This window comes from Pieris napi, chromosome 4, assembly GCF_905475465.1.
Source record: "Pieris napi chromosome 4, ilPieNapi1.2, whole genome shotgun sequence".
Taxonomy (NCBI): domain Eukaryota; kingdom Metazoa; phylum Arthropoda; class Insecta; order Lepidoptera; family Pieridae; genus Pieris; species Pieris napi.
In genome coordinates, this window is record NC_062237.1 from 7,785,735 (window position 1) to 7,807,207 (window position 21,473).

At 32.7% G+C, this 21,473-nt stretch overlaps 2 protein-coding genes across 6 annotated transcripts; one reads left to right on the forward strand and one right to left on the reverse strand.

Annotated features, from left to right (window-relative positions):
* Positions 1 to 550: 550 nt before the first annotated feature.
* On the reverse strand, positions 551 to 5,473 carry LOC125048568 (probable cytochrome P450 12a5, mitochondrial). 2 transcript variants are annotated; one of them, XM_047647303.1, is made up of 9 exons: positions 5,217 to 5,473; positions 4,875 to 4,996; positions 4,666 to 4,799; positions 4,245 to 4,357; positions 3,865 to 3,981; positions 2,829 to 3,107; positions 2,241 to 2,400; positions 1,695 to 1,907; positions 551 to 1,028 (listed from the first exon to the last, which is right to left on the reverse strand). In XM_047647303.1, the coding sequence occupies exons 1-9, from the start codon at positions 5,294 to 5,296 to the stop codon at positions 705 to 707; spliced, it is 1,542 nt and encodes a 513-aa protein (XP_047503259.1). In that variant the 5' UTR covers positions 5,297 to 5,473; the 3' UTR covers positions 551 to 704. The 2 variants fall into 2 exon arrangements, with proteins under 2 accessions (XP_047503259.1, XP_047503260.1); XM_047647304.1 differs by having other exon boundaries at positions 4,875 to 4,904; positions 5,217 to 5,231.
* Positions 5,474 to 5,652: 179 nt separating this feature from the next.
* Positions 5,653 to 21,178, forward strand: LOC125048566 (tripartite motif-containing protein 3-like). 4 transcript variants are annotated; one of them, XM_047647300.1, is made up of 13 exons: positions 5,669 to 5,695; positions 6,004 to 6,188; positions 7,784 to 7,893; positions 8,521 to 9,158; positions 10,198 to 10,438; positions 13,233 to 13,395; positions 13,917 to 14,093; positions 14,498 to 14,601; positions 14,911 to 14,996; positions 15,716 to 15,874; positions 16,523 to 16,655; positions 17,539 to 17,792; positions 19,267 to 21,178. In XM_047647300.1, exons 2-12 carry the CDS (start codon positions 6,169 to 6,171, stop codon positions 17,787 to 17,789), a joined length of 2,082 nt encoding a protein of 693 aa, XP_047503256.1. In that variant the 5' UTR covers positions 5,669 to 5,695; positions 6,004 to 6,168; the 3' UTR covers positions 17,790 to 17,792; positions 19,267 to 21,178. The 4 variants fall into 4 exon arrangements, 3 of the variants coding, with proteins under 3 accessions (XP_047503255.1, XP_047503257.1, XP_047503256.1); XM_047647299.1 differs by having other exon boundaries at positions 5,654 to 6,188; XM_047647301.1 differs by lacking the exon at positions 6,004 to 6,188 and having other exon boundaries at positions 5,662 to 5,695.
* The last annotated feature ends 295 nt before the right edge of the window (positions 21,179 to 21,473 follow it).

Sequence of the window (21,473 nt, forward strand, 5' to 3'; positions counted from 1 at the left end):
CAATTTGTATTATGAAAGAGAATAATTTTATGATACAAAAAGAAGTAAAGTATTTTTACTAGATACTACTAAAACTGAATGGGAAGTCCCTTTAAAGAAAATTCAATAGATATAATTGTATTAATATTTGTACTGCCTGCGATTGATCCTTCATAGTAGGTATGTACAAATGTATATACTTCAATAAAAATCTATTCGGATGTTTACTATATAATATAATATTTTCTAAGATGACTAATGTTGTTGAGAATATTTATAAATTCCTAAATCCTGGTGGTTTAGTGGTCTTCAGAGATTATGGTAAATATGTCTGCCCAGTTATGCTTCAAAAAAGAAATGCATTTCAGATAATTTTTATGCTAGAGGTCATATTTCTGTACTTAGATGGAAATCGATAGAAGACTTCCAGTAAATGGAGGTAAGAAGTTAATAATGTATAGAATTTGGATACAAGCAAAATATAGAAAACCATGTGTAGTTTATTTTATCCATTTTTAAATTATTGTATGCATAAAAGTAAAAATAAAAACAACTTATATTCAAATATGATTGTAATAATGTATATATGAAGGGTGACAAAAAATAAAAAATCTAAGATTTTTGAATAGCATAAACAAAAATTTTTGTAAGTATACAAAACATGAAGCTTTTATTAAATAACACGTTTGAGTAAACGCAAATGCGTTACCATAACCTTAAACTCTTTAAAGGTGTTCAAACTTAAAATGATATGGTTTCTTAAACGCATTCAAAACTTTAGTTTCCGTTTGAATCGGAGGTCCTGTCCAAGTAACTTTAAGTTCACCAATCAGTTTTTGCATCAAAATTTCAATTTCCAATTCGGCAATACGTCTACCAATACATGATCTTACGCCAAACCCAAAGGGCTGGGTCACCATTGGATGAGTGTTACCATAGTATAATGGATTTGATTTTTCCACAATCCACCGTTCTGGGATAAATTGTGTGGGTTCTGGATAGTATTTTTCCATTTTACTTAGGAATTCGTTAGGCGACAGTATGTCAATCTGAAATTAATAACAATTGAACTTCTTATAATCGTAAACCCAGGGTTTGCGTGGTTGGTGTGGTTGAAATAAAGAAAAAAAATGTGAAATGAAGCCGTATCTAGCTTCGTCAAGTGTAGTTGCAGCTGTTTACGTGTTTGTTCAGGACTGCGTTTAAGGCTTGAACTATTCAATATACCAATAAATATTTATAAATACGTCGCAACGAAAAATTTTGTCAATTACAAATAGTTGCGACGCCAAAGACGACTACATAACTTAGCATTAGCTTGCGGCCGTGGCTCGCACTAAGGTAGGTTATGTATGGATTCGATTTCAGGCTAATAATAAATCGGAAGTATAAAGAAGGCTAGTCTCGTACCTGATTTAAGTAAAATATATGAAATAATATTATATAATATTAATATGAAATAAATATATGTTTAATAATCTCTATATGTATGTCATGTTTGCCTATAAGTGCTTGTCACATTAAAAATTGTATTTTGTGTTTGTTTTTACCAATGTCTCAGTGTGCCAAGCGTTGGCAAGCTTTTCTCAATAAATAAAAAATTAATAAAATAGACGCAGAAATGTTTACGGTTAACTTCAATAGATACATCTAACTAAGTATTCAATTATACATCTCTTGCATTCCATAATAATTATCTATAAAGATATAGGTACCCCTGCAGGAATATGGTATCCTCTCACAATATGGTCTTTAGTTGTGCGTCTCAAGTTGGTCGATACAACTGGATATATTCTTAATGCTTCTTTAATACAAGCCTTCAAGTATCTTTTACTGGCGTTCTCTGAATGTATTTCTTCGCGTAACTTATCTTGTACTTCTGGGTTCACAGCCAAATTGTATAATATTGACGTCACAGAAAATGCCACCTATAAAAACCTAACATGTTTTAAGAGGAATCAGATAAAAACCGATCGATCATTTTAATTAAACTCTATATCAATTCTCAGGGTAAAGCGACTTCCCAATAATCCTTAATTATTCTTAGATAAAACGAAAGCTTACCAAATTTGTTAACAAATTTATGAACCACAAAGCACTTTTTATATATGATGGAAAACTTTACTGTTTCTTACTACTTCTACTAATTTTTATTCATTAAATAACTATATTATATTTGATCTCAGGCTAACAAAAAACATTTCCTCAGCTTCAGGAAATTACTGAAATAGTTTTTAATTAAAATTATTTTAAATGCATACGGTATCTATCCCCGCTAGTAACATTTCACTGGCCATCATTATGGCCACTTTCTCATCCACTGCCAATAACTTTTCTATAATACTTTTGTCTTCTTCTGGTATATCTTGTCCACGTTCACTAATTTGTCGTTTAGCCTCCTTAATTAAAAATGCGCTTGTTCTGAAATTGATAAATACTAAGGGGTAAGATTAAGTGTCGCATCTTATCGCTAAGTATGATTCTTGTATTTCAAACTATTACTGGATTTTTATATACGAGATTCGTAGTTCTTGCTACATCACGACTGAATATTACCCTATGTGCTACATACACAATTACAGGGTATCGAACTTAACGAAATCTGTAAATGAAACCGCATATAAAAGCTAAATGTTCAATCTGTTATTTCCTCGGCAAAAAAAATCGAATTGAAATGACGAATTTATAAAAATTTTATCAGTCTACGAGAATATTTCAACTACACCACTAATATATTTGTTACTATATTTTTTTTTAAAACAGTGCTATTAAAGGACGTTTTAATTTTGACGTTTTCAGATAATTGCGACAAAATTTTAAAATTACATGCATATTTAAATTATACCTACTCCCACTGGCGATCATAAGTTCTCATAAGCTTCTTAAAAGTGGGCGTAGAAAAGTATTTCCACGGACTTGGTCTGAACTCCAAAGCCCATGTGTACTCCAGAACTTCTTTTGCGCATGTTATTAGAATTTTCGCTGGATCATCCTCCTTTAGATCGTCCTTTAAACAACCTATCCTGGAACCTAACCCGACATAAGCCACAGATTCTAAAGACCATTTTGTCAGTTCTTCGTCAAAGTTTTTATTTATATTGTTTTTATTGTCCAACTGATTTTTGAACCTGAAATACAATATTATGTAGTAGGGTAAGTGGCGGTTAGATGACAATTGGGGTAAGACAACAAATCTATGACACCAATTTTAACGTATTTTTTGGAGTGGTGGAATTTTTGAAGTAAAACTTCTTTAGGCGCGACTAGGGAGTAACTCGGATTTTTTTTTCTGACGGAAGTAACGCTTACTATAGTTTCCGCTATTTAAAAATAACAACGATAGCGCGTTTTATAAAACCGTCAGCGCCAACTAGTGGTGCATTATTTGAACTGATTAAGTCAGTTTCTTGGTAGTGTTTATTTAGAATAGCATTCACTCGTTTCATTTGATACTGATTCTTGTAATTATGTTGTTATTAGTATATTTATATTTAAAATGAAAATCTATACTAGTAGTAACTTGTGACCAAATTAAAATTCCACTAAAGAGGGAAGTGGGAACCTTCCAACCTATCAACCATAAACTGATGTAATGAATGACCGGTACGATACTAATATATAAGTACCTACTAATTAAATGTTTAAAGAACTTTATTTCTCATTACAAAAATTATTTTTTATTTTCATGAGAAATTTAATATTAAGTATATACGAACGAGATACACGTCGCCATCAGCTAGCCCAATTTTAGTCTAATGGGCCCATTCTGATGTGTATCTTTAATGCCCTTTTGAACTGATCAATCACGCTAATGTTACGAATCTTAGACGGCAACCGATTAAACAATAAAATATAACTTATAACCGATAATTAAATATAACTTACTTAAATAACATGTCGTCTGCTATTTCACTTAGCGCAGGTGTATAAAGTTTTACAAGCTTCGGTTTTAAAAAGATTGGGTTTACTTTTGTTCTAAAATCACGCCATTGAGCCCCTTCACTAAAAAAGTAAAACGTTACATAGCGCTGCTATGATGCATTACTAATTTGAAACAACTATTAAATGTTTGTTTCTTATATTTACGAGGTATTACATTACGTACTAACTTAATCTCACTCTTTAGACGGAAACTCATGTTTGATTTTTTTAATATTAGTTTCTAAAACTTTCAAAAATTAATACATCAAAAGTAACATTTAAAAGTTAAACGTACGAACGCCACATCTATTATGATATTATTAGTTAATTAATAGTTTCCTTACGCAGTCGTCAAACCATAAACACCGTCAAAAGTCATTTTTTTTAGCTCTGTCCTGTAATAAACCAATGTCTGAAAGCCAGGACGAGATGGAGAGATATCTTCTGCCCGAAAAATCTGTAATTGTATGGAAAATATTTGTTGTTATAAGTTTCCGTGTAACATCATTTTAAAATATTTTTTTAATACAAATATGAGTTAGATTCGTTTAATCAAACGTGTCATAGTTTCATACAAAAACCAATTGTATATACCTACACCCTTATAACTTATTCCCGAAACCCTTCATTATATTAAAAATTATTTAAACTGTTAAAAATATTAAAACTGTATACGGTTTCTTACTTTCTGTAGAAATTTAAATTAGGTGAGGATTTTGATGTACGAACCCTTATTCTTTTTATATATGTATATTATATCGTTACCTGGTCAAAATCTTCCGGCTCGTACAAAATAACAATATCCGCTCTCGAAAAAACACTTAGCTTTACTATCGAACCATAGTTTTCGTAAAAAAGTTTACATAAATCGTAAAATGTTTTTTGAGGTCCAAGGAACCCTATGGGTAATAAATTTATTTGTTAGTATGTTTTGCGGATTAATACGGATTAATTATAAATTAAATTTGTCTTACCCATCATGGACAAAAACTGTTGTATAGGTCCTATAACAGGCAAAGATAGAGTTAAACCTGGGATGGCATCAAACGGCTTTATAGGTTCAGACTGTACATTATTTAAATCGTGAGTATGTTTACTAAAAAAAAACAAATATTTGCTCAGAGGAAACATTGGTATAACGCCATCTATGTTATGAAAGTGACACACGAAATAGATATTTTAAACACAGCATTTATTCGAAGTAAAAGGGCTTGTTTAATTTTGTCAGTTTTCATAGAATGGATCATAATTATGGATAATGGAATGCAGTTTATCCTCCTCATTTTTATTACATTACATTTATAGTACGTACTTACCCACGCGTTATACTAGGATGTATGGATCGGTTGACCAAATACGGTGGTGGTACAAGTTCTATAATTTTACGTAAAAACATTATAATTCTTTACATAAATAATATAATAGATTTATTAGGAGTTATATGGACAAAATGCTTGAGTCAGTATCTTAATTTAACTAAATCATTATGACCTTGATAATTTAATAATACGCGTCAATGTTAAATACGGTTGTAGCTTATCTATCTTATAGATTCTTTACAAATATTAGAAAAATACTTATTGTAAAAATATTATATATATAGTGTCGGCAAAGCTTATGTTTTATTGATTTTACTTAGATATATGCATTAACAGAAACTAATAAAATATAAACATCGTTTATAACAAAACAGACTATAAATTGTCAATGTAATATCAGACAACTGACATTTGTCATTTTATGAGTGATGAAAGGCTAAGTGCAGTTGCGGTCTGCGGAGTGAGGGGTAATGGCAGTAAGTTTACACAAAAATAACTTAGATAAATATTTGGTACAAATAATAAATTCAGTTGTGAATAATAATAACGAACATTTTAAAAGAACGATGGCTTTAAAATAGGACTTAAATGTAAATAAGTACTGATTATTTTATAAAACTCGTTCTTAGCATAAATCATGATCTCTTTGTCACGAAGAGAACATAAAATATCGATCGATTACGAAAGAGTTTAGTTATGTATTATTGTAAAATAATTGACTAAAGATTCATACTGCTTTTGCCATTGTAATAATAATAATAAACCGTATGCTTGTGTTACACAGGAACGCGGTGTTATTTATAGAAGTATGCTTTGTAAACTATGGTAGCAGAAGTCCGCAAAAATAAACAGTTATTGTTTAAAATGAATGTGTAATAAAATGCATGAAGATCTCGAAATAAAGTGATTATAACAGTGTTTTACGCGCCCTGGTCTTCAATTTTCGTCCATGTATTGTTGCTCTTTTCTGTAAGTATTAACCAATATCGTTTTTAATTCATTATATCATACATATTACATAAAGGCATGGTATTTTTTGTGATATATTGGAAATTAAGCACTAAAATACTGCTCAAAATTACAAAACAGCAACTATCCTTAGCATCATTTGAAATAATTTTAATAAAAATATTAAAGTTACATACACAGTTTATTTACCCATATTGATATACACATATATATCATATTAATGATCAAATCTGTAGTTTAATTATTTTACTGTAAATAGTTTTCTGGTTGTAGATCAAACTTTGAATGATGAATTTTAATTGATTGTCAAAAAGTTGATATACCTTATTATTTACTATGCTTAGTCTATTATATATTATTGATTACATTATTTTGTTATCTATACCGGGAATTAAATTGAAAGTTATGGAGATTTTATTTGATTATTTGAAATTTATATTTTGATTGAAAATAATATCATTATATGAATGCCAAACTTTAAATAAAGCCAAAATTGGTAATGTATTCATCATTACCAATTTTTCAGTGAATTAAAGTGAGTCAATCAGTGAATTAAATCAGGAGCAATCTGTTGCAATTGATGAATCATGACATACTACATTCTGCATATCATATTACTTCCATGAAAATGTTTCCAATTACAAAGCAGATTCAGCTACTTTTAAGCTAACCGCATTGATTTAGTCTAGGCTAGTTCATTCAACACAATGACTACAATAGAACCTAAAGTATTACAGCCTGCATTCTAAAACATAAGCAAACTCATATCCATAAATTTTAAACCTTAAAACTTTGAGGCTTTTTAAAAAACTAAAATAAGCATGCAAGACATCAAGAAAATTATTCAAGGTTAGTTGTAGACTTTAGAGTATGGTCTAACTTTATCATGGAAGAATGTTTTACAAATTGTTTTCTGGTTTATCCTTATACAATATAATTGCTATTAATAATGTATTTTCCTTTTATGTTTTAATTATCATTTAGAATTAATGCTGCTAGTATCTGCATTGTTTCCGTTACAATTAACTGCTTATATCCACTGTATGTTATAATATTGAACAAATTTTATAGAATCAATAATGACTATGAATTTTATTATTTATATATAAAACTTTTTAAAGTCTAACCAAAAATTGTATAAAAAGTCCATAAAATAATGACTTGACTTGAGAACTTATTAAAATAAGTCGAGCTGAAATATGAGTAAAGTTATATTGAATAAAAATTTGACAACTGGAAGTCCAAGTTTGCCATAAACTCAGATTTCTGAGTCTGTTTCAGTGATAAGTTTTTCAAGAATTTAAACAAAACTTAATTTTCTCTTAAATAAATGTGAATTTATTACATTATTTACATAATATAATAATTAGTTATATCAGATGCCTCTTAGAAAAGTAGATTGTGACATTAGACATTTGTTGTATTTTTTTCGTCTTAGACAGTCTGTCTTTGAATAAAGCAGACTAATAGCTCAAAAATTGAATGTTATCCTAGTAAAATTTAAAAAACATGTCTACAAGGTAGGAGATTTAAAAAATGTTTTAGACGCTTCAGTGGAAGGCTAGCCTATGATTTACTGTATTTAATGTAAACAGTTCTCGGCTGGGAGTCGGCATGGCGAGCATGAGCTCCACGCTCGTCGAGACGGTCTCCATCAACTATGAGGACTTTAACGAGAGCTTCCTCACCTGCGGCACCTGTTTATGTTAGTACACTACCATTTATAAGCATGCCACTATTTGCTACCACACATAGCACAAATACAATTGCTATAATTATATTTTAGTTAAATGGATTGTGGGCTACGAGTTACTAAGTGAGGTAAGCAGGATAGAATTTTATTCTACCGCGATCTCAAGTGAATCTAATATTTACTACCGCTAGACTTAAGATTCATGAAATTATAAGATATGAAGTCACGCAACTGACCTTTAGTAATATTTACTATAAAAAAGTGTTATCGGAATTACAAAATATTATAAGTTAAGAAGTCATTGAACTTATATTGATTGTGACATGTATAAATTTCTCTTAACGGACAAATTTACATTAAAACTAAATATATTATTTGTTTATATAATGTCGATTTATTTCTTCATTGCGTAAGTTATTTACGTTTAGTGCCCTACTCCTAATATTGAAATTACGACTCGTTTTTCTCAGTTACAAAATTGGAGACGTCAAGAACATCTGTATAAACAATTACGTTTACCACTTCAAAGTTATTTTTCAACAGTTTTAAAATAATATTCAATTGCCAGATTCAAGATATTTCATAAAAGTGTTCTATTAGCTTACTATAACATATGATCGTCACGTGTTTTTTTTACAGGTACGTACGATGGCGGCGAACATACTCCAAAATTGCTACCGTGCTCCCACACAGTGTGCTTACATTGCCTCACTCGTATAGCAGCCTCACAAACCCGGGACGCTGGTAGCTTCCGCTGTCCTATCTGTCGCGAACTCATCACCATACCGCGCGGAGGCGTCCCAGCATTACCACCCTCATTCCTCGTCAACCAGCTTCTAGATTTAATGGCAAGACAACGCCGCGAAGTTATACCCCAATGCAGTTCGCACCCGGGAAGAGAGCTTCTCTTTTGCGAAACCTGTGACTGCGTTTTCTGCAGGCATTGTGCCGACGGTCCCCACAGTGATACACCCTGTGATCACACCGTAGTGCCGTTTTCGATAGCTTTAAAAAGAATGTCTGAAATACTCTTGTATAGAGCCAATGAGTGCCTGAGTAAGCTTGGAGCGGCCAGGGAGGCCGTGGCAAGTGAATTGAGAAGATTGGAAGCGGCTGCTACGGCGGCCGATGATGCTATAGATAGACATTTTGCAGAATTAAGAAATGCTTTAGATAAGCGACATAACGAATTAAAGTCGGCTGCTGGTGCCGCTGCAACGCATAAACGGAAGCTACTTGAAGAGCAACTGAAATTAATAGATGCTGAAAAGACGAAGGTCAGTTAACTCAATAGATATTACAGTAAGTGTTTCGTTTTTCTATATGAATCAAAACATTGTATTATTGTTTCAATTCTATTATAGAATCAGACAAACTGATAAGAATGTTAAGAGATACAAATACTACAATAATAACAGCTATTCTTTTAAGCTGAGCCTATTACAAGTGGGGAGTGATAATGATGTTTTCTCTCTAGTTAATTGATAAGGTGTACAAGTGACACAGGGTCCACACTAAATATTATTATGAAATGCAGTGGATCTGAACTCCCTATCTCCGCTTGTTGGTCCGGTTAGGATAGAAAGTTTTTTTTTTTTTTATTTCTTTTTTATGATTGGACAATTCACACCAATTGACCTAGTCCCATGTTAAGCTGGTGAAGCTTGTGTTATTAGTACTAGGCAACGGATATACATACATATTATAGATAGATAGACATATAAATACATATTTAAACACCCAAGATCGAAGCACAACACCAAATGCTCATCACATCGATGTCTTGTCTCAGCCGGGGATCGAACCCGGGACCCATGGATTCGCAGTCAGGGGTACTAACCACTAGACCAATAAGCCGTCAAAAAAAACTCGTATTCTTTTAGATAAGAACAAGGATATATTTAATTTATATTTAAAACACACCTCATGACTTTAAATAATAAATTGTCTACAGATTAGCTTACTATCTCATATTCTAACATAACAATATCAACTACAGAAGATTTACAAACAAAAAAATTAAAAAAAAAACACTTTTCCAAAAAGAGAACTCAAGCAAAACTTGCTTATGTGACCACGTTGGCCTACGTGTTCAGCTTCCAACACAGAATGAATTAGTACTAATAACAAATGTTGTACACACATCTAACACACATTTAACAAAAATGCACTGAAACATTACATCGCGTTTTATTATCACAAATATCTGTTTTAAATTAATTAAAGAATAAAAAATAGCTTTCAACCATGATCACAGACAAAATTAAATAAAATATTTTCGACACAATAATGTTAGTTTGGTGTTTGTAATTCCAGGTGGAAGCAGAATGCAATGGCCTCCAGCAGCAAGTAGAAGTACGGGAAGTGAGTAGTCGTGCAGCAGCATTGGGAGCTAGATTGGGTGATGCAGCAGCTCTTGCTGAACCACGGGAGAACGCATTTTTAGCGGTAGACTTCGCGCACAATGATGCTCACCAGAGGTTGACTGAAGCTTTGGCTGAACTGGGAAGGGTTCGGACCAGTACAACATTCCCTGGCTTATGCACTCTACAGTTAGGTATGTAGACTTGGTTTCAATTGCCATAAGGGAGCGTTCAAGTATTACGTAACGAATTGGGGGGGGGGGGGAGAGGCTCCTTTAGTAAAACGTTACGATGCGGGGTGGGGATTGAATTACGCGTTATTTTTAATATTATTTTCGACTTTCCAGTACTTTACACCAGATAATGGTAACTTTTAGGTATAAAGAGTCACTAGGTGGTCATGAAACATTTTACTATACTTGGGTACAGAAAACGTTTCGGCGCGTTACATGGGGGGGGGTGTCAATAATCTCCAAAAATTGCGTGACGTAATACTTGAACGCTCCCTAACTCCATTCAATACAAATCTATCTAAACTAGATATAAAAAAGCCCACTTGTTCACTGAAAATGCCAATTGAAAAAACTACTGTACTGATTGTTTTTTAGCAATTCAACTTCTGTTTTCGGACAGGATTTCTTGCTATTCGCGCCTAGATAGCTTTGATAACTGCTGGAGATCTTGCGGGGCGTGGCCGGCCAGTTCTTGTCTTGTCCTCAACACTGGAGATTTCATTGTACCTATCAATAGTACGGTACACAAACCTAAGCGTTATATTCAAATTTTTGAGCAACTTGAAAATGGTACTCGGCGAGTGTGTACAGCGGTGCAACGCAATAACAGCTATTCGGTTTTCTTTAAATGTCCACTCCATCGTGAAAAATTGAGGAAAGTGATTGTTTTTTGTTTTAAAACAATAGTCAAACATTAAAAACATGTTCGAAATTTAAAAATAATGTGCCAGTGACAGAACTTTGGGACCGACTACGGATGTAATCTAGTTTTTATTGCACGATAATTATTTCTTCAGTTGTTTCGATGAAAGCTCTCACAATTAATGCCGTCAATCTCAATTATTTTATATTATGAAAATAATATTAAATCTTCAGCCTCTAGATTGTAAAGTAACTTATTTTAGATAATATTTAGAAGAAATATAGTCTATTATTATTTATTTAAGAGTAGATAGAAGTAGACAAGATAAATTATTTTTACTTATTTAATACACGTAGGATAATATGTAACATCGAGCTTAAGTTGTGCTGACCTAGAAGCATAATGTTACATATTGATTTTTCTACAGTAAGGTTTTATATTACCAACTCATATTAAATGAAAAAATATTCCTGAATAGTAAGTTTTGTCGTATCTTCACTGTCATACCTCACTGGCGTGATGTGTAGTAAGCGCATAACAGAAACGAGAGTTTTATTGATGCAAGGCAGTTAATACAATAAGAGAAACCAAAAGGTTAGGGAACTTTTAGTCGATTTGGAAAAATCGGTACAGGCTTTTCTTCGTTATTATTATTTACCAACCTGAAGAAAGGTTCTGTGTCACCGCATGGGTTTATATTTTAGAGAGCACTATTGCTTCGCTTCAGTTTCATTACGTCATCAGACAAACATTCTCTACAGTAAGTTGGTTGGTAGTAGCTTAGGACTTTTGTAACAAAATGTACATGGACGACCTTTCCTAATAGGCCGGGAGACAGTGACACAAAATAGTTGGTCATTTGTACCAATATGGCGGTTCTACAGGGGTCTTATTACGAAATGAAAAAAAGAATGTTAATGGTAATAGCGCTGGTACCGGCGGCCCAAGCGCGTGGGCGTTAGTCGAACTCGTTGGATTAATTACGACTTTCAAACGATTTGTTCCACAAAAATTCTAGTATTTTCCGATACTCCATAGTCCATAAAAAAATAAGAGGCGGCAGTGTCATGCCATACTTCTCCGGTGTGACTTACAGCCCGCCATACCGACGCGAATGCGTTGATTTAAAAAAATCAACCATTTGTACCAGGCTAATTTTTGCACAGTTAATCATCGATGTGCAGCCATTTACGAAAATCACCATGCCATACTTTTCGGACGGTTCCAAATGGACGCCGCATTTTTTTTTGGCAAACGATTTGTACCAGCCTAAAAAAAATTGTACCAGACAAATGACCAACTATTTTGTGTCACTATCTCCCGGGCTATAACGCAAAATACTGTACAGTTACGTATAGGTATGTTATCTAAAGCTGGCGGCTTCAACACATTTACACTTTGTGCTTGTGTAGTGTCTGTGAATAAGCGCGAGACGTGATGTCAAACTGAAATACAATCACAAATACATCACGAAAAGACTGTCCGTCTCTCTCGCGCTTGGTCAAGCTTATGAGTATAAAGGAGACAGTTATTGGTTTCTTTTGCTACTGTTTATGTTGATCTTTAATGTTTTATATTATTATTATTTTATACATGTTGACCTTTTTCAAACATTACCAGGGCAATCTCGTGAAATGGTGCACAATGTTTTTAATTATTTTAAGCATCTTAATAAAAACAGTTTAATGAAAAAATGTTATATTTAATTTGACATCAGATGCGACTGGGGTTTCTAAGAGGAGTATTGAAAGAATAGTTAGTGAAGTAAAGTGAAGTGTGTTGATCTAGATGGAGCTTATGTCGAAAAATAAAAAATTTTACACAAACTACTCTTTCACGTTCTTGGTCTGGCTTAGAACTTTTGGATCCACCCTCGTATGCACCTAATATTTATATGTATTTGACACATTTTTATTTATTTACAACCCAGCCAACCTTACTAAAACCAGAGTGGACTAAAATGTATAGCATGGCAAAAAAATAATATTTTGAAACATACTGTATGTGAAATTGCATTAGTGTGAGTACTGTGAACCCGCCAGCTTTCGATAACCGACCTATACCAAGACTTTTTTTTATTATAAATGCTCTCTAAAAATAATATCATTTCAGAATCATCTTGTGTCTGTGGTCTGGAAGTGGTAGTCTCTCTTCGCACTGTGGATTATCATGGTGAAGCGCGGAGCACTGGCGGAGATCCCGTTACTGCAGCCGCTACACTTGATGACGCGCCATTACCTTGTACGGTCACAGACTTAGATTGTGGGATGTATAGGTAAAGGGTGTTTTATTCCTTTTTAAATTTTTACATACGGGTTTTTTAGTTTGCATAACTCGTGGCTTTAGTAAATTGGGCTGGATAAAACTCCTCATTCGCTTAGCAGTTACTGTGTAATAAAAAGAGAAGTTAACATTTTTAGTGTTAAATTGTGAGAGCATGACTTACCAATATGATGTACTTGTAGGTATATTATTTAAGTTTTTTTTACACTTTGTTTGTCCGTTCTGGGCAAATTCTTTAAGTTCTCTTAATTTCACATTTAACAGCTGGATGATTTATCATAATCTGTGTAAAATATCAAGAAGTAGCCTATCTCTCTAGATATAAGCTACGAAAAACATTAAAAAAATATTAAAAATGTATTTGTATCAAATATGTAATCAATTAGATCATAATATAAGATCAATAAAATCGTTTGTTTTGCAATATTGAAGAACAACATACTTCAATATTTCAAACATACGATATTCCTCGATAAAAAAATAAGAACTGAATCCGAAACAAAATGATTTCAGAATAACAATGCGTCCGTGGAGCGCAGGCGCAATTTGCGTACGCGTGCTCGTGTTTTCGCGATCTGTACGTGATTCGCCATTACGGGCACGAGTTGAGACGCATGCTGCGCCCGAGCTTGTTTGGGGGTCACGGGGCACGGGCAAGGAACAATTAAGTCAGCCGGTTGCGCTTGCTAGGTAATTATCAAAATTTATAGCCTTATTAAATCATGTGTCTAATTTATTTAAAAATTCGTTATATTGTGTGTACGCTTTGAAAAGAGATAGATTAGGGCATTAGTTTAATAAGTGTTATAAATGATACATATGTGTTATGTGTTGTTGTAGCTAAAAACACTAAATAGAAACTTACTTTACTACTTTTATATTTAACTAACATTTTTAAGGAACTTGTTCAGAATATAAGAATAATATGAAATATTAATATGCGCAACGTTTAATATGTAACTAAAATACTTTTTAAAATTCATCTTACACTCGAAACAGAAAGCTAGTATTTATTACCGAAGTGTATAGTATAATTTTGCATCAGCGTTTTTGATATTAGTTTTTCCAATTAATTTTAGTAAATATATTTTTAGGTGTCCCAAACGTCGGGAGATATACGTTCTTGACGCTGGAAATTCTCGAGTGAAAGTATTAGATGATGAAACATTTGCATTTAAAACTCACATAGTCAATGAAGGTAAGGATATTCATGTATGGCGTTTATATTTTATAGCATTTTCTTAAATTGATTAATTTTTAACAATTCAGAAACCATTCAGTAAACAATTCTCTTCCATCAAATTTCATGTTTTTCGCAAATACTTGTTCGTGCGTTGAAATAATCTTGGGAAAAGTCAGGTCATAGACACAAAAATTTACAAAAGTCACCAAAGGTTGTTCTCCTTCTTGCAAGTAGAATGTTCAATGCTACGCAGAAAACTTTAATTTCAATTATTAATTACTAAAGCATCTAAGTCTATTCTTAATTTAAAATATACATTTCCAGGTTTAGCAGGTCGCAGTTGTACGGGTATAGCTGCGACGGCAGAGGGCGTGGTAGCAGTTAACTGGCGAACTAGAACTGTCACTGAGGTAATATAGACAAAAAATTTTTACCTTCACAAGGTTTTAATAAATAAACTAAAAACTTTAAATATAACTCAAGTTAAAGGTATTTAGTTATTTTAATTGTACTCTTGCTACGAAATTGTGTATTTAAGAAACAAATCGCAGTATCTTGTCCACATTTCCCTTCTCTCTTCAGTCTTTCTTATTTAAAATTAACACCTTATAGGAAAATAATTTTCAATTAATATAATAACATTCCAATAAATTTCATATGAAATCATAGGTTTCACGAACATTTTTTTTCTATTACAAAATCGCTATCTATTAAAAAAATATTTCTAATTAATTTTTATAATCCTTATTTGACTGCAAATTAATACCAAATTCCATTTTATAGTATATATGTCACCGTAAAATTGTAAACACCGTTAGATTGTAATCTATCTCGCGAGATTATAAACTGTCGAAAGATTGTGAACCTCAACGAACTGCTTACAAATTAACGTATTATTATTCGGTAGTTATATGAAATTGTTGGGAAGTAAAATTAATCTGTAATTGACCAAAGAAGTTTGAATGATAACTAAGTTAGTGTAGTACAATCTACCGAATAATAATACGTTAAATTGTAAGCAGTACGCTGAGGTTCACAATCTTTCGACAGTTTATAATCTCGCGAGATAGATTACAATCTAACGGTGTTTACAATTTTACGTTAACATATACAATAAAATATGTTACAGGTGAATATAGACGGTTCTACTCTCCGCACAATAAAGTCAGATCGCTTAGTGGAGCCCGTGTGTGTAGCGGCCGATATCGACTCGAGAAGACTGGCCGTGGCCGACAATGGAGCTAGAACTGTGTTTGTGTTTGACGGAGACGGGAATATTGAGAGAGAGGTATTATTATACCTTCAGACAAAATATATTTAATTTTTTAGATCATTTTGACAAAGTAATCTTTCTAATGGAATTGAAATTGCCAATCGTATCAACTTAAATAACATTGTTTTATTTATTAGAGAATCGAACCTATACGCTATGTATCTATATATAAATCTTTGCAATACGCAAATAACGTAAATAAGAAACTTTACAAAATTATTTTTTTCAGGAATTAAAAAATAAAAATTAGTAAAAATCATAAAAGTTTATACTTTAATAAAACTTATGTTTTCGTTGTAACATTGAATTACACATAACTTGAGAGTAATATACAAAATCCTATAGGAGTCACCATAAACAGAATTTTTTGTAATAAGTATTTAACATTATTATTTCCGTTTCAACTAGCATCTCGATTTAACATCAAACTCTCTAATATACTTCTTCGAAATTACTTTATTTTCTTGCTTTCTTGTTCATACATGTTGAACGACAATTATAACGCCACCAACTCTATAAAATGCGCAATATAGAGTTTATACTGTATTATTAAAATTATCTTCAAATCAAAGTTGAGTATATATATAATTCTTTCAGGCCCTTTAGGCCAACAGCGAGATTCCCTAAGGAAAATTTCTCAGCCAAGTGTTACAATATTTTCAGATAGATAGCGGTAACTTGGGTCTAGTGGGTGGTCTAGCGCTCACTGAAGACTTGATAATTGTGGCGGATGTCGCGGTGAGGATTTACGACTCTGAAGGGAATTTGCTGTCCATACGTGCGACTGTGCCTAAGGGTAAGTTTAATTATAAAAGTCAAAATCATTGAGCGTTCAAGTATTACGTCACGCAATTTTTGGAGATTATTGACGCCTCCCCCCCCCCATGTAACGTGCCGTAACGTTTTTCTGTACCCAATAGTAAAACGTTTCTTGACCACCTAGTGACTCTTTATACCTAAAAGTTACCATTATGTGGTGTTAAGTACTGGAAAGTCACAGTCAGTCGAAAATAATATTAACTATAACGCGTAATTAAATCCCCGCCCCGTATCGTAGCGTTTTTACAAAAGCAAAAATTCGTTACGTAATACTTGAACGCTCCCTAACACAATGCACACTTATAAGGTCAAAAATTAAATGGATATTAAATGCTAATTTTACATTTAATGCCAGTTCTCAAATCAAGGGCGTAGAATGGAAGAGAAGAACTAGCAATAAACTCTCCGCCACTCTTTTTAATCGCCAAGTTTTTTGTTTTACACAATGTTTGTTTGTATATATACGCACAGTACCTAGGAGTATGGAAGTCTTAATAGACACTGTAAGAACTTGTTATAAAAATGGTCTACTGCTTAAGAAGTATAAATATGTGTGCAATATTAATTTGGCATCCGTACGTTTTCTATGGACACTATCAAGCTCTGATTTTCTATGAGGCCATTGAGTATTTATGTATGGGAACAGTATAATAAGAAATTCAATTGTATAAAGACGTACTTATAAAGCAAAACATAAATATTTGTAATACCACCCGGACTTTGTATGACTTGTCTATTAGCAATCACCACATAAAATAATTTGACCCGAATATTTGAATGTTTGATAGTTCGATACCACCGAATTAACATTTAATAATTATTACGAGTTTTAGCATGCATTTATTGAATTTAATCTTCAGGTCGCGGCGGTTATGGCGGCATAGCTTTAGAGCGCACCGAAAATGGTTTGCACATCGTATGCGCACGTTCAATACGCGGCCGGCCCGCTATCATAGTACTGGAAGCAGAGGGCTCGGGTGGTATAGTGGCGGGGTGCGAGCTGGCTGAAAAACGACCCAGGAGGGTCGCGGGTTTGACGCTTCTGCCTAATAAAAAGGCGTTATTGGCTGACCTGGCGGGAGACTGTTTGAGACTGCACACTTATTGGTGAATGGTTAGTGAGTTATGTATTTATTTATTTATTTATGCTTATTACCTTATTCACAAACATACACATAACAAAAATACAAAAAAAACATGTTACAAAAGTTATAAGGCAACGGGCGGCCTTATCGCTAACAAGCGATTTCTTCCAGGCAACCCTAATGTGGAACAATGACAGAGAATCACCTACAGAGAGAGGATAGAAGTACAAGATTTGCAAAAAATATTAACAAAAAAAAAACTCAAAATAACCCGTTACTATAACTAAAATAAAGTAAAATCTAAAGAAAAAATAATAATAATAAGTATAGCGAGTAAAATATACAAATTATAGTAGTATTTATACGTATCAAAACCGCCTTATAAAATGTGGATTAAAGATTGCCGTATCTTTAAGGTTATATTACTCTCATATAATAGAATGGTAACCATGGTAATAAATACTGTTTTTTTCTACGTTTAATAATACGGCTGTTATGTTTTTGGTGATATGACATAATTAAGCTATCTTCCAAAAAATATAATTTTCTGTGTTTGAAGTCCAGCCTGGTCATATTGGTAGCAGAAACATTTTTGCATCTGTTCACTGATATGTTTTTGATTGTTTCAAAAAGCTGGTCAGCATTTGTGCCAGACCCGAAACAATTACTGAGAATCATACAAAAGGCCTGCGGTTCAAGTCCCATGATGTGCCTGGCTGATATTTTTTTAAATACAGCTTCTTTAATGGATATAAATTATGTTTACATAACTCGACGTTTTAAATTGCTTCGAGAAATGTATATCCGTATCACATATGGATAAAAGCTTTAAACAATAAATTTGATCCAAGACGTGATACATTATTTTATTTCCAATATATCTCGAGCACAACGCATAGCGAATGTTTGCAACAGCAAGTAATATTGTATTATAAATAAGTCTTAAAATATTGACATATCGGCTTCTACTGCCGGGAACTTTGTATTTGCAATATTGATAGATTACATAAAATTTCTCTTAATTTTTAATATCTTATAGTGTCTAACTTGATATGGCAGTCACTCGCTCACTTGTAATACTCGCGTAAATCAAAGACAATATTAATGATACTATTGTCTTTGATTTACATAACCTTTACACATTTAAAGAAAAAACTTTTTACCGGATTGAAGTTATGTATTATTATAAATTTACAACTATTTAACATAATTTTAAATTTATCCGACGTTTCGCGTGCTTTACAGCGTGCGTGGTCACGGTGACTGAAGACAAAAGGTGTTGGATGTCAAAAAGTATGACAGCTGTAGAGAAAGTTGCCTTATCTGTATTTATTTCCCCGGAGTTGGTATCGACTAAAAGATGGAGGGTTTTGGCAAAAATGGCTCACGGTGTCCTCTATTTTCGCGGATTGTAGAGGACACCGTGAACCTTGATAAAACAATTTTTTTTAACAGCTTATCGCTAATAGATTTATATTATGATTAATTTTTTTCCCTTTTCAGAAGGTGAACGAAATGAGTGAAAGTCGTCAAGGGGGAGTGATGAATGGTGAACGAATTTCATGCTAGTCCGTTGTAACTGAGAAACGAATGATGGCCATAATCTCGCGCGATTCCTACCAAAGACGTAGTGCCGAGAGCACGGACGCCATGCGAATGAAAATGTCACATACTTAGTACTACGTAGTGCCCAATAGATGGCGTTGTTCTTAAATTTAAAATAAAATCATATCTATTCAATAAAATTAATCGAAAAATATATTTCAACGTTATGAAATATTTTCATTCGCGCGGCAATAGTTGTACTTACAGTATTTATTTCGTTTTAAGTTTCTCTAAGAACTCAATGTTTATGTAGTTAATTTTTCGACTGATTTTTTTTTCTATGTGACGTATTTTGTTTGTCGATTTTCGTATTTCTTACTAGTCCTGTTATTTCTTTAGTTCACGTGTTTTAACACGCTAAGTTTAAAGGAAATTTATTCATTGTCTGAGTCAAGACCTCATTTGAATGACAACAATAATGATAAGAATGGTAATGAAAATCATTAAAATATGCTAATACAATGATTCACATCAGACAATTTTCGCGTAGTTTCCGTTGTCCGTATTTTAAAAATAGAAATTATATGAAAAAATATACGCTAGTAATTTGACGTGTTCCCACGTTGTCAATAATTTCATGAAAATTAATCTCGCAATTTCATAGATGAGTTTTAAATATTGAATATTTAAAGCGTAACACAAAACATTAAAAAACACATTTCTAATAAATTTTAAGGCCATCGAAATAGATTTAAATAGTCCCAATTTAAAATTCTGCTCAATGTTACGCCATATCATATGACATTTCATTAGTTAAGTTTAGCTATGGTAGTGGATGCGCTAGAGTAATTTAGTTTTTCAATTTAACATAGAGCCTTCCCAATTTAAATTCGCATTATTAGAAGGTTTCGCCAGGCTGATATCCCAGACATCGCCAGATAAAATAATTCCACAAATGTAATATGAATTTTGGTTAATTTCTTTAAAATTATCTTTACGATTTAAAAACTTAATAAATAATATTTAAGTTGTCTTTTTAAATCCTCAATAATTATGGGCAATTTCTCCATTTTTAAAACGTGGTTCTTGCGACTTATCTTTGAATATTTCTAGAAAATATCACATTATAACATTAAATTTAAGATATTTTACATTTGCCATAGTCGCGCAATGGGATTTGATGTATGCGAGAAATGGTACCCTGAGTGGGCTCGCTCTTAGTAAAATGCTTCAATGATTGATAATTCAAAAAGATTTGCGGTAATTACTATAGTACCTGTTGTAATTTGACAATTGACATATTATTCTCTTATTGGCTGATGTCCTAGCCCAATCACGTATAAATGAAATATTCCATATTGTAAAACTTTTCAGGCAATTATCTGGACTATACCTATTTACTATGAGCTAATGAGTTTACGTTTAGAAATTGCAAAGTAACATAATATCTCGAATATCCTCTTAGCCATGCCATTTATTTACATCTCTTTACTATTTCCAAATATTTTGTTAAAGCAACTATTTTGATAATAAACTCGACAATAATTTTTCTCTTTAAAAATAATTAATTGTTTTCAATTATTACATATTAATATAAAAGTTTAGTGAATTTCTGGTTCCGGGAAACAAACACAAGTTATCAACTATAAAAGTAAAATTAATAGTAATTTCCGTATTTATCTATCACGTATTTTTTAGACTAAATTCACGAACAAAGTCGAATATTGTACTAGAAGCATGGCCTTTGTAACTTCCAATTTGACGGCTCATTGGTCTAGTGGTTAGTACCCCTGACTGCGAATCCATGGGTCCCGGGTTCGATCCCCGGCTGAGACAAACATCGATGTGATGAGCATTTGGTGTTGTGCTTAGGTCTTGGATGTTTAAATTTGTATTTATATGTCTATCTATCTTAAATATGTATCTATATCCGTTGCCTAGTACCCATAACACAAGCTTCACCAGCTTAGCATGGGACTAGGTCAGTTGGTGTGAATTGTCAAAAAAAAAAAAAAATTGCTATCTTAATAATAAGCTTTTGTACCGCGCGATCTCAATGTCACAACTTCAGCGCTACGAATAATGAGAGAAGTACATTGTCGCTATTGGAAGTTACAGAGGCTTTGGTTCCGGCGTGACTCTCGCTATTTCACTTCCAGCACATT

Excerpts from the sequence above, each read along its gene's own strand:
- LOC125048568 (XM_047647303.1), bottom strand. The coding sequence starts at position 5,296 with ATGTTTTTACGTAAAATTATAGAACTTGTACCACCACCGTATTTGGTC. Across the intron at positions 2,401-2,828 it reads ACTTATGATCGCCAGTGGGA|AACAAGCGCATTTTTAATTA; the intron begins GTAGGTATAATT and ends TATCAATTTCAG. Across the intron at positions 1,029-1,694 it reads GATACCATATTCCTGCAGGG|ATTGACATACTGTCGCCTAA; the intron begins GTACCTATATCT and ends TATTAATTTCAG.
- LOC125048566 (XM_047647299.1), top strand. The coding sequence starts at position 6,169 with ATGTATTGTTGCTCTTTTCT. Across the intron at positions 7,894-8,520 it reads CACCTGCGGCACCTGTTTAT|GTACGTACGATGGCGGCGAA; the intron begins GTTAGTACACTA and ends TTTTTTTTACAG. Across the intron at positions 14,094-14,497 it reads CAGCCGGTTGCGCTTGCTAG|GTGTCCCAAACGTCGGGAGA; the intron begins GTAATTATCAAA and ends ATATATTTTTAG.